This window comes from Blastomyces dermatitidis (genome assembly GCF_000003525.1).
Source record: "Blastomyces dermatitidis ER-3 genomic scaffold supercont1.6, whole genome shotgun sequence".
NCBI classification, from domain to species: Eukaryota; Fungi; Ascomycota; class Eurotiomycetes; order Onygenales; family Ajellomycetaceae; genus Blastomyces; species Blastomyces dermatitidis.
In genome coordinates, this window is record NW_025544779.1 from 4,142,289 (window position 1) to 4,155,487 (window position 13,199).

General features: G+C 33.2%; 3 protein-coding genes across 4 annotated transcripts; all 3 read right to left on the reverse strand.

Moving 5' to 3' along the window:
• Nucleotides 1–694: 694 nt before the first annotated feature.
• Nucleotides 695–3,313, reverse strand: BDCG_06365 (the record flags this gene model as incomplete). Of its 2 annotated transcripts, XM_045422097.1 has the most annotated exons (3): nucleotides 1,351–2,228; nucleotides 2,298–2,697; nucleotides 2,784–3,188. In XM_045422097.1, 3 exons carry the CDS (start codon nucleotides 3,186–3,188, stop codon nucleotides 1,351–1,353), a joined length of 1,683 nt encoding a protein of 560 aa, XP_045281652.1. The 2 variants fall into 2 exon arrangements, with proteins under 2 accessions (XP_045281653.1, XP_045281652.1); XM_045422098.1 differs by having other exon boundaries at nucleotides 695–2,228; nucleotides 2,298–3,313.
• Nucleotides 3,314–3,719: 406 nt separating this feature from the next.
• On the reverse strand, nucleotides 3,720–4,176 carry BDCG_17294 (uncharacterized protein; the record flags this gene model as incomplete). The annotated part of the gene is made up of 1 exon (XM_045426436.1): nucleotides 3,720–4,176. One exon carries the CDS (start codon nucleotides 4,174–4,176, stop codon nucleotides 3,907–3,909), a length of 270 nt encoding a protein of 89 aa, XP_045281654.1. The 3' UTR covers nucleotides 3,720–3,906.
• Nucleotides 4,177–4,212: 36 nt separating this feature from the next.
• On the reverse strand, nucleotides 4,213–5,867 carry BDCG_17295 (uncharacterized protein). Its single transcript, XM_045426437.1, has 2 exons — nucleotides 5,224–5,867; nucleotides 4,213–5,175 (listed from the first exon to the last, which is right to left on the reverse strand). Exon 2 carries the CDS (start codon nucleotides 5,112–5,114, stop codon nucleotides 4,770–4,772), a length of 345 nt encoding a protein of 114 aa, XP_045281655.1. The 5' UTR covers nucleotides 5,115–5,175; nucleotides 5,224–5,867; the 3' UTR covers nucleotides 4,213–4,769.
• Between the last annotated feature and the right edge of the window lie 7,332 nt (nucleotides 5,868–13,199).

Sequence of the window (13,199 nt, forward strand, 5' to 3'; positions counted from 1 at the left end):
GTTGATAATCAATTCAGTATAAATTATATAAATACTTACTTTATTATTAAATTCAAAAATAATTTCAGTATTAAATTGATTTTAAATTGATTTTGAATTGATTATAGAATTGATCATAAATAATTAAGTGGTTTCAAATTACAAGAAAAGATGTATTGAGCGAGGTCAGGCAGTGGCACGGGCCACATTTGCGAGGTCAGCTTACATAACGAGGTCAGGTGGCGCACTTAGCGAGGTCAAGTTTTCTGCTTCCTGAAATGTTGGGGGTCCCGGGTTGATCGGCCCTTCTACCAGCAGTGCACTGGTGGTGACTGAGCTCCTTTGCCCCAGTAGCCTACAACTGAACACAATTCAGCCCACTTTTAATACCACTAGGTTTCTATCTCCGTCTGATCCCCCAACATCAGTTCCTACCGAAATTCATGCCCTGAGCACCGGTCTGAGAATCCAAGAGCATTGATGAATTCTCTAAGTTTTGAAATCATGGAGTTCGCAGTGCGGACCGAGCAAAGAGTACAAATGAACTCACCAAAATCAAGGAGGCTATTAGAGCACTTGGAGCTATAGTTGGTTCCTTTGCCGATACATCGAAGGCGGAGGTCCAGAGTGTGGTTGAGCCTAGGCTAAAGCTCCTAATATTTCAAATAATAACGTTACTAACTATGACTAGGGTTAATGTTACCCGCAATTAATCAAATCCCTGATCTCATTGCTCTCCTTCAGGATCCGGCGGGCCTCTTTGGCGTCAACTCCCATGTCATCCTGGACTAGCATCACCAGCAGTTCGGGCACCAAGACATCCTGGGCGTAGTTGACGGTACCGTAAGGGCCGACGATACAGATCAGTGGTTGCTTGGTTGCTTCATTTACCCTGGCGCTCCTTCTATGGGAATATGCAAGATTGTGGTCCTAGGAATATACTGTGCTGATTAATGACTCAGTGTATCTTCTGTTATTGGAACTTCCAGGATTTCCCTTTGTAGACAGCTTAGACAGATTGACAAAAGAGGTCCTGGGACAAAAATGGTGCTGAGACAAAAGAGGTAATAGTAATGGTACTCGATTTAACGTCCGGCCCAGCCGCCTTACGCAGCTATGGAGACAGTAATCGAGATGAAGCTAGGGTACATTTTGTGAACCTCATACTGGGAGAGAGTAAGCCCCAGGGCGCTTATTTCGAGCTTGTTGTTGAATGATACTTCCCCCAACAAAACCACAAAATGCTGCAAGTTGGATCAGCATCCCCTTGCATACTACATGTGATCTGGTTGGCTACATGGAGTAAGATGAAGTTAGAAAGAGTGTGGTATTCATGTATACAGGATGCCTCCATCTTTCCTGTTAAACACACTATATGATTTCGCTAAGGTGCTTCTGAAGTCCCTCTAGGACTTCCTTGTGCTCATTAAACCTGTGTGTGGCTTCTTCAAACTCATCGTGTGATACCGGTCCATCCTTCCCTCCCATCTCCATCAAAAGGCAATTAAATTCATTAAACACCTCTGCCCATTCTTGAGATGCTTTCCAATGTGTTGATATTTCTTCTTCGGTAAAGTTGATCAGGCAGGACATTGTCAGACCCCGTTTCACAGAAATCCAGTCCCACTTCTCATATATCTGGATAAGCAATTCTCGAAGAGGTATTGGTCCATCCACAGAGGTCTGCCCCAGAAGAAAAAAGACAAAGGAGGTCGGATCATCATCATTCCTCATCGCATCCATGGCCTTGGTGATATCCGGGTTGAACTTGCGCGACGCCAGCTCATAAAATTTCTTTAGTCTGACCCTATCATGTTGTTCCATGATCTGTGCCTTTTCTTGTTCAGACAAAGAATCAAAATTGTTGTGAAGCTCAGGTTGAACTGCACCCCATGGATATGAGTCCTCACAGTCAAATACAGATGGAAATCTGGCCTGCATGAAGAGTGGGCCAGCAGTGACCCCCTGCCAGTCAATTATCCCTGATATTTTGGTCGGATCAGCGTCATCAACAAAAATATTATCTGTATGAAGATCATGGTGCAACAAGACAGGACAGCAAATCTCCATGCGCAGCAGAATGTGGGGAAGAACTGTGAGAAATTGTTCAAGAAGTTCAATATGGCTTTCACACACCAGGGCCCTTCCAGGGTTCAGAGGGTTAAATCCAGATTCATCTGGGTTGAGATTTTGAATACAAATAATCTCACACTTCGCTATGGCAGAAATGTACTCTGTTGCTGTCAACCCTAGAATTCACAGTATAGGTTAGTTTATCCGCCAAGCAGAAGCAAGGTCATAAGTGCAGATAGACATACATGGACCCTGATCCAGCTCTAGTTCTCTCTTTTCATCTACCCAGAACATCCTGTCCGTCGACGGGCTGAAAACAAACTTTTCAATAATATATACTGTGAGTTCATGTGAGGAAGATGTGATTTCTGCAATGGGCAAGCCATCAGGGTATATATCTCTATAGTAGAGACTACCATAGCTTAGAAGATCAATGCCGGCCAGTTTAGCCTCAATTGCCACCACATTCTTCACCAGCCTGAAGCGTTGAGCTTCAGACATGGTGGGCCAAACCTCACTGAGCTGAAGGCCTTTTATTCTCTTCATTAAGATATACTCGGCACCCACAGGGTTGGGATGCGACAGAGATGAGCTTGAGCTCCAATCAACAACTTCAGGTACTGAAATGTCAAGAACATTACAGAGCTGCATATTGTTAATAAGAGCATATTAGCAGATAGAAAGACAAAGCAAAGGGCAAAAAGACAAAGAAAAAGAAATGTACAATGCACAAAGTCAAGAGTAGCAACTTCGCTAGCAACAATGTAACAGGAAGAGCCTGCATTGGGATTTGGGATTCTAGCAAGAATCTCCTTGCCGTCCTCAGTTTCCAAGGAGAAGACCTTGTTGTAGAGTTCTTCAGGCAACTTGGTTAACTGACAGCATCGAGCACCAACTACTTGGCTAGCACACTCCAGAAGGCTGTCGACATTGAACTTGACATATCGATGTTTGAGCTGGAGATCCTCATCATATAGCCAGCGGCCAGATGTGTAGCGGAACAAGGGCTCATGGATAGCTCTGTTAAGGCTAGCTTGGCTGTGAGAGCTTCCACAGATGTTCAAGACTGCGCTTTTGCCTTTGTGCATACGGACAGGCTCTTTGAAAGATGCAAATATGCTGTGAAGCATTCTCATGGTGACACTGCTTCTTGACAGCATGAGATTTGTTTCTCGGTATGCGTCACTTTCAGTGTGGTTGTCACGTGAAGTTCAAGTATGAATGATTTTCTGAAAGCTGACACTCCAATGACCAACATCACTCCGTGCGCACATGCACTTCACTCTAGCCTTTTTTATTTTCTCTCCGCCTGTCCCTGCATGCCCTGTTTTGTTGTCAGTTTCTTGGCGCCATGGACCCCGCATTTTTGTGCCTCATGGTGTATTTATTTATAGCCATCGGGTTTAAATGATAGGATGTCTGGGCAGCGCTTCAATGTCCTCATTCAAGACTAATTGACAGTCTAGTGCCCTTGACGGTCCTTACTGGTGTGCTCTTCCAGGCAGATGGCAAGGCTCAGGGGAGCGAATGTCGCAGAGCTGCATGAATCACTTTGGAAAGCCATCCCTCCATTCCCGTTCTTTGTGTTCTTGCGATGCTTCTATAAATTGTGCCTCCCGCTCTTGCTTGACTTGGGAAGGACAAAACCCACTCATTTACAACCCGATCAATTGTATTCATTTTTTATCCATTGTGCATCCAGTGAGTGCTCATCAGTGCCCTGTTGTACTGAAAACAGCTAACTTTGGTGAAGACATGGGCGCTGTTCTTGATGCTCTGGGCGCCCTTCGCCAGAGAGCTCTGAAATTATCCTTCTCAAGACTGAAAATACTTCGTCCTTCCGTGGGAGATAACTCATCCGCTGGACACTGAATCATGCCCCCTTCCAACCATGACACCAAGGTTGGTGCCCGCGTTGACAGAGGCGTCCAAGTCGGCAATCATATCAAGATCTACATCTAGCCGAACAAGAACGCCGACAATCCCACGCTCTGTCAGATGGCCAATAAAGATAGTCACCAGAACCTTGCGGAGGCTTGGGTTGACATCGATGACCCCCTGAAGGACTCCATAGTCCACAAGGTATTCAACGCCCTTGAAGATAGCGCCAAAGAGAATGGCCATTCCTAGAGGGAAAGGACTAAAGTGAGTGACACTCAAGATATTTCATAGATGGTATTTTATGTTCATGGCTAATAAGATACATCATTCAGGTGCAGCGCTTCTATTTTTCTGTTTGAAAGGCCATCTTATTTTTTCTGGACAACAAATACAATTCGTCATTACTGTGCTGAAGAGCTGGGTGTTGTTCTTGAATGACTTATCAAAAGCTGCATTACAACACACAGATTTTCAGTCAGCAGTGCTTGCCCTTGATGGTTTGAAGAAGAGATTATGATGTCTAAACAGAAGCTTTTCCAAGCCGACCTTGAAGTAAACAACATTAAGATACACTGAGTCATTAATCAACACGGTATATTCCTAGGACCATAATCTAGTATTTTTTCAATCCAGGGTCCCATCGTAATGCGCAGACAGCTAGACAGTATTCCCAGTAACTTGGATACCAACCGGACTTCTCCTAGTCAAGAATAACAACTTTCAAAGAGCAATTATCAGCAGTCTGCGTCCTCCGGGGATCTCTTCAAATCATAATATTTTTGCATTGGCAGCCACAGAAGATGCATGGAAGACATTGCTGGTAAAAATGCCGGCCGTCATGAGTGTATTTCCGCGCCAAGGCATTGTTTGTCTATGCTACCATAGTAACCTGGCGACGGCAGCTGCCGTAATTCCTTGTAGTGACTCTGTAGCCTCGCGACAATAGATTCCTTTTCTGAAGACATCAAACTCGGCCATAGTGTTGCGAGTGTCTCTCCAACTAATTTTTGCCCGTCTGTGGTTCGAGTAGAGAGCATAAACTCGAGGTATAGAGGCATTTGTTGTTTCCCGAACAAACAGCCAATATCCTTTCTGAACTCAGTAACTGATGAGGCTGATCTCAGTGCTTTCAGTTCATCACCATTTGAAAATGTGATAGAAATTATCAGGTGAATGTTCATGTTCCGGGTGCTCTCATTTAGGTTTAGATGAAGGCTGTTGAAGAGTTGGTAGATGAAGAGGCTGAGAGGGATTAGCTCTTGTGTATAATCCAAGCAACAGAAAACATACATTGAAAACTTGAGCAGCCAGAAGGGAATCAGTGTTCTTTGATTGCCTGACACCACCTACCACATCTCCACCAGAGCTGATAATTCGCCGCTGTTTTTCAGGATGTCTGACTGAATGCATGGAAGGTTCATCTGCTTTAAACACTCGCTTTCGATGACCATTGATTTGGGATTTCTCAGCCGTTGGGGGTAGTTTCTTTGCCAGCTCCTTGGTGGCGGCGAGTTTCATACAGTATCTCTAGAAAGGCAACTTGTTGAAGGTGAAAGTTGGCTGTTTCATTTGATCTCCTGCTTGTAGGGTTGGGCCCTTCTTCAATAAGCGCTCGGGAGTGCTTTCTGAATGCCTCAAGGTCCACCCACTAACAATGGTCAGTAAGAGCAAAATGATTGAAGGCGAACAACCCACCATCACCCTGAATTTCTAACACAGATCGCTGTCGCCGCTGTGCTTTGTTTTGTCTGCCTTGACGCGGAGCCATGTTTATCAGAAGAGATGGTGCTCGGTGGTTTTAATGAAAAAAATATGAGATTAACCTGGTGCCGATGTCTGTGAAGAACGAAACCATGACGGACCAATGTGGACAAGACAGCATCAATGAAAGAGCTGTGGAAGGCGTAAAGCTTGCTTGATTGAAAAGGTTGCTAGCTTGTCAGGAAGCAGAAAACTTGACCTCGCTAAGTGCGCCACTTGACCTCGTTATGTAAGCTGACCTCGCAAATGTGGCCCGTGCCACTACCTGACCTCGCTCAATACATCTTTTCTTGTAATTTGAAACCACTCAATTAGACTGACTGTGTGACCGTGTCTGAAACCAGGATCAAACTTTACAGTTGTTATGTTGTCTAAAAGCATTACTTCTGATCATGATTTGTGTTTATTATATTGATCTCAAATCATGTTATTTTAAATATTAAAGATTTCAGATTTATTTTTTAAATAAAAATCTAATCTTAGATAAAGAATATGTTTAAATTCTTAGTTATATTTTTATTCTAATCTTATTATTAAGAATGATACTAAATGAGATTATAAAATTATTTCTTACTTATATAATATTATAATATAGTGCTCATTTATTAAAAATTCAATAGAAAGTATTATTAAATATTATTACTTTTTTAAATATAGATTATAATTTATATAATTTTAATTATAAAAAAAATATAAAATGTAAAAAAAAAAATAAAATAAATAAAAAATAAAATAAAAATAAGAAAAAATTAAAATAAAAAAGAAAAAAGAGAAAGAGAAAGAAAAAAAATAAAAGAAAAATAAAAAAATAAAAAATAAAAATAAAAAAAATTAAGATTACAGAGCTGCAGTACTTTTAAAATACTTATTTTTTAAAGTCTTTATAATATTTATTATTAATTATATATTTTTTTATAGTAAGAGTAACACAGCTGTAATAAGTCATTATCTTAATACTATCTAATAAATAATTAGTATATATTTGTATAAATGTGAATAATTAGAAAATATACACTTAAAAAGTATAATCAGAATGAACTCTGCTATCACTTAAATAGTATTAAGAATAGAATACTGAAATTAATAATTTTTCTCATTAATTTCATAAATAAGATATATGAAAATAATCTTGAAAAATATAAGATTCTCTGACTTCTAATAAAAATAAATTTCACAGAAAGACTCTATTTTCATAATATCAGAGACTAAGTATTACTAAAAAGTATTACTTTTATATAATATATATACACTTACTACAGCAATTTACTCTTTATATATATAACTGAGAATTGCAGCTTTCTTATACTACACAGCTCTCTCTGAGATACTACTGCTGATTTATAACTTATACAGTCTCTGAGTTTAGTATACACTATATGTATACAGTTCTGTATACTGAGATTATATTAGTTATTATAATCTGATATGATACTTACTTTTCACAGGTCATGTTTCATTTGATTGAAGAGAGAGAAAGAGAGATATAACTACTATTTTATTTAAAAGAGAGATGAATAATTGAATCTATAGAAGAAAATTTAATTTCTTCTGTATTTAAAATTTAATTAATCTATACTCTTTAATTTAAGAGTTTCTGAGAGTGTTTTAATAGTTTTCATATCAGCTTGAAATTAGTGATTAATTGAAGAAGAGAAAAGAGAGAAGAAATAAATAAGAATAACTTATCTTTATAATATAAAAATAGAGAATTGCTATAATTATTTATTCTACTAATAAAGATCTGTTTTCTGTATGTATCTCTGATATAAATTATATAATAACTGTATACAAAGAATATTAACAGTGTATGTATTTAATAAAGATAATATTACTATGTAATACTATAGCTGTTTTTATACATCTCTGAAAGATGTTAATATTTTCTTTAAGTCTCTCTATATTTGATAAGTTAGTAATATATTTCAATACACTCTCTCTTTCATTATTATTATTATTATTATTATTATATTATTTCTGACTGTCTCTTCTGTCTTTATCTCTCTTTAATACTCACTGAAACTAATTATATTATTTCTCTTGAAATATTCTGTGATTCTGCAGATTATCAAGGCATGTGAGTACTATCACAGATTAAAGAGAGAGAAGAAGAAGATGTTTAAGTAAGAAGAGATAGATTATAAAATATATTATAATATCTTAAAGAAACTCTGTAAGAAAGTAGAATAATAATAATTTTAAGTAACACTTCTGATAGATTTAGACTGAAGTAAGTATAGAAATAATATGAATAACACTGTCTATAAGAGATTGAAAAAGAAGACAGTGAAGAGTCTTATATAATAGTGATAAGATCAGAAGAAGTTCTGAGAATAATTTAAGATTAAGATAAAGAGAGAGAGAGAGAAGAAGAGTATTACTATAAATAAGTAATAGCAGAAGAAGATTGAGAGAGTGTTAAAGTAAGAAATAAAGAAGTTAAAACTGATAAGTTTTTTATTTATTAAGAGATAATAATTTTTAATAATACTTCTATTCTCTAATTAATTAGCAGAAGCTGACAGAGAAGAAGAGAATTAGAGTCTTATTCAGAGCTTAAATACACTTTATAATTCAGAATATTGAGAAGATAGTTCTACTCTCTGAGCATGTTAATCTGCTTACTACTGAGATGAAATCTGAGATAGCAGACTAGAAAATATGAGATTTTAAGATGCAGATTAACCTGACTGAGAGAAAGCAGCAGAAACTCTTCTCTAAGAAGATAGTAGAGAGAGATTTTAAAATAATTATTATTTCAGATAAGAAGAAGAAGAAAAAGAATAAGAATAAGAAATGAATTATAAAGAATAATAAAAAGAATAAGAAAGAGAAGAAAGATAATAACTAGAAAAAGTTTTTTTCTTTTTATATTAGTTAATTATAAGTTCATAATTATTAATAATTGAAATTAATTTTAAGTTTTCAAAAATTATTGTACAAGTTGTAATCAATGTCAGAAATAATATATATATATATATATATTTAATAATCATAATTTATAAATGACTATAATATATAAGTATCAACATTTTTTCAATATTAATATTTATAATATTAATATATTTTTAATAATATTATCTAATAATGTAATTTTATAATACTCTCTTTCACAATATTAATATATTTCAAGAAATATAACAGAGATTAATCAAGATTATGTATTTACTTTTATACATTGATAATATTCAATCTGAGTTAGTACTAAAATTATAACTAAGTTAAGAAAGAAGATTATTTTCTCTTATAATAATTCTTCTTATATATATCAATTCAATATAGAATGCTCTCTTTTAATTATGATAAATAATTACTTCATTCTTCATATCTGATTTCAGATTATGAAATTTATGAAAAACTCAACACAAATATTAAGATGAACTATAAAATAATTATTAATAGATTATATTGTAGATTACTGAAGAGTTATCTCTCTACTGTAATTACTATAACTTTATTCAGAAATATTTATCATAAACTGATTATAACTCTGATAAAATTTTCTGATATCTGAACTTATCAGAATGTAAATAATAAAAGAAAAATAATCAGAAAATTACTACTAAGCTAATAAGTTACTCTATCAGATAATAATTTTTGATAATACTAACTTTCTAATTTAAAGAAAATCATATAAAAATAATCATATATTAGTACTTTGATTTCATAACTCTTATCTGATAACTTCTGTGAATAATTACTTTATATATATATATCTCTGAATCTTTCTCTTCAATTAATTAAAAACTCTGAATTCTGAACACTTCTTCAAATACTTAATTCAAATCTTCATATTTCACATCAATCATGTCTTCAGTTCAATCTTGAGATACACTATAAAGCTAATATATAACATCTAGAATCAGAGTTGAAGAATTATTAAAGAGTGTCTCTCAGAGTGAATACATAAACTAGTATAAATAATCTTACATTTATAACAGTTATATATTATTACATTGATAAGAACTGAACTTATTAAGAGATATTAATTGAATTTGAATCATTGATCAGTAGTTATACTGAGAATTATATAGCAGAGATATTAATGACAGTGATTAAAAACAACTATTGAGATATTAGTTTCAGTCTCCTTATAATTACAACTGATAATGCTGTGAATAACTATACTATAATAAAGAGCTTAGAGTAAAAATTGATTTTATATTTCTGAAATAATAAACAAGATTATATCTTCTATATTAGTTATATAATTCAACTTATAATATAAACACTGATAAAGAATCTTAATATTGAGATAATAAATAATAAGATAACTGATTCTTGAAATGAGAATGAGATGAAAGTGATTAGTCAAATAACTTTTATATTCATTTTATAAAAGATAATGTTTTTTAATAATACTTTTTAATAATACTACTGTTAATTTTAAATAGATTGACTAATAATTTAAATATCACAGATTTAAAACATTGTTAATGCAATTTATATCTTCTCTAAATAAAAATAATAATTTTATAATATTTAATAAATAAATAAATCAGTCACATCACTGAATATGATACAGAATGTTAGAATACAGTGAAGTTCAATATATAAGATAACTATTCAGACTCTTTAATTATATCAGATAATTAATCATTGAGTATAATACTCAAATTGAGAAAAGATTCAGATATTGAAACTTTCTGATATGAAATGAACTCAGTTAAAATATGTAATTAATTTACTGTTTCAGTTTTATAAGATAATGAAGACAGTCTCAATCACTTGTATATTAATACTATAGTCAGTCTGATAAGTGTATAACAGTTTATTTACTTATCTTAAGAAGCAGTTGAATTACTCAAAAAGAAATTCAGTCTGAGATAATACTATAGTACAGGCTATTATTACTGTAAGAAATAAACTGATATATTATTACAGTAAAACTGAACAATCTTTTACAGAGTACTATACTTAGACTGGCCGCTGGGACCATGAATTTCACATTTGGTCTCATTTGATCTGGTCCCATACATTTCTTGGCGTGAATCCCGCTGGGACTGGCTATCAAAAAAACATGCAAAGTGACTATATATCAGATTTTAAAATGAGACCATGACTTGAAAAAAATGAGAAAGTGGTCTCATTTGATTCCATTTAGTCCCATTCTTGGCATAAAGTTACTATTTTTAGACATTTTAAGGTTTTTTTTAGACTATTTTTAATTTTTTAAAAAGTAATGCTTTTTGATAACACTCAAATGAGATTTAAAGTCATTTAAAGCAATAAAAATAATTTAAATTGAGAAGTGAAAATCATGATCTCATTTGAAAAATGTGATAAGAGTAGACAGTAAGTCCCACTGAGACAGTATGAGACTACTATCTAATGTTAAAACCGTGTAATGGGATCAGTCGAATTGGTAATAGAACTATCAAAAAATCTGGTCCTGGTCCCATACACGGTCACACGGTCAGTCTAACTATACTATAGTATTAGCAGCTCTACTAGATCTCTTCTATTAAGTTAATATCTACACTTCTCGAGATTGAACAGAGAAGAAATGAGACTTGTATATTAAATTAGTCTGAGACTACTATAATATCAACTATCAGAGATTTGAATAAGTAGATATTAAAGATGTGAAGACAGTGAAATACAATTCTCTAATAAGTAATAATTTTTAGTAATACTTCATATTACATAGAACTATAATACTAACTTTGAAACAGAACTTATATACATTGATTGTAACTGAAAATCAGGTAAAACTACATACTTGTAAAACTGAATTTAATTACTATCTTCAAGATAATCTGATAAATTTATACATCAAATCAATTCTAGAGTTATGAAAAATTATTGAGAGTATATATTTAACTGTTGCACTGATAACATATGATATTCTGATAATTTTATTAATAGAGATGAGAATGAAGTGAAAGTTCAACTCAAGCTGAGATATTTATCACTATTATCAGAGACAATTATAAGAAGAAACAATCAAGAAACTCATGATTGTAAAACATGAAATTATCAGACAGTTTAATACCTCTGATCACAGTATATCAGAGAAGTGTAGTTTTCATGAGAAAGTAAAGAATAAAAATGCATAAGAATGTATTTAGTTATTTCATAAGTATTTTTAATAATTATTATCAAATTCTGATTATATAAGCAATCACTAAATGAACTGAATGAGACTGAATTTAATGTTCAGTCTTAGTCTCATTCTGATTTTGAAAGAATGATTATCTTTCATAGTTTATTCTGAGAAATTACTCTCATTTCACTGTTCTTATATTAAATCTGATCATTTTTCACATCATTTCTCTCAGAAATGATTCATTTTCAGATTTTTTTAATGCTTGATTCTGATGAGACTTATATCAAGAAATGTATGAGATCAGATTAAATAAGATTAAATGTGAAATTCATAATCTTATTAGTCAGTTTAATACTCTGTAGATTCTTTTTATTCTTTGAAGAATTAAGCCGCGAGCGGATCTTCTTCATAAGAAGATTAACATTTAATATCACAGCTGTTAATTTAAAATTCTGTATCTTCTCTATCTTCTTTTAAATATAATCTTCTTAATTGTTGAGTAGAACTGAGTAGAAGATATTAAATATTCATATATCTGAGAAAGAAGTATTTATCATCTTCAATTTTATAATGATGAACTAAAACTTATCAAAGAATATATGTAGATTAATAACCTGTGTATCACTAAGTGACATGAATTTCAGAACTGTCTCACAGTGTAACTGTGTTTTAGAGACAGAGTATTTCTGTTCAATCACATTTCAAAGAGTATAAGTGATTTAATTTTCATCACACTTGAAGAAATGTGATCTGTCACCTGTACTCAATAAGTTCGAGATGAATGTATAGAGTCACTGATTTCTGACATCTCAGAATAATACTTATTCAGTATCTCTTTGTAGAGAGTTCTGAGTCTGTTATTTCTCTATTATATATTAACACTGTGTATTAATCAGTTTCACTTTCATAAAGATACTTCATGTGATGTAATTAAATATATCAGTTAGACTGTTTAATCTCACAGCATTCTTGACATCTTTCTTAAATTAAGAGATTATCTTCTCAACACAGCTATTCAGTTCATAGAGATTGAATTTCAACCTTTCACTGAGATTAGAATTTCATGTGACTAGACAGACTATTGAGATGATGATAGAATGATTGTTAATATTCTGAGATTGATTTATAGAGATTGAGAATCTCTGTTGACAGAGTTTTTCCAGTTATAATTTAAGTTCTAGAACTCTTCATCTCTTCTTCTTTATCTTAAATGTTATCTTCAGATATTTTATCTGCTGATCTGATATTATCTTATCTGAATAGTAGACATCTGAGTGTTCATTATTCTTATCAAGAGAATCAGTTTCATTAAGCTGTTAAGTAGATTAGAAGATCGGTCTGATCATGTCAGAATCTGTATTTATATCAGCTTCAAATTGAAAGAGTGTTTCAGAGTGTTTATTAATGAAGCTTTTAAATACTTCAGAAGAATGTTCACTGATAGAGTATAAGTGTGAAG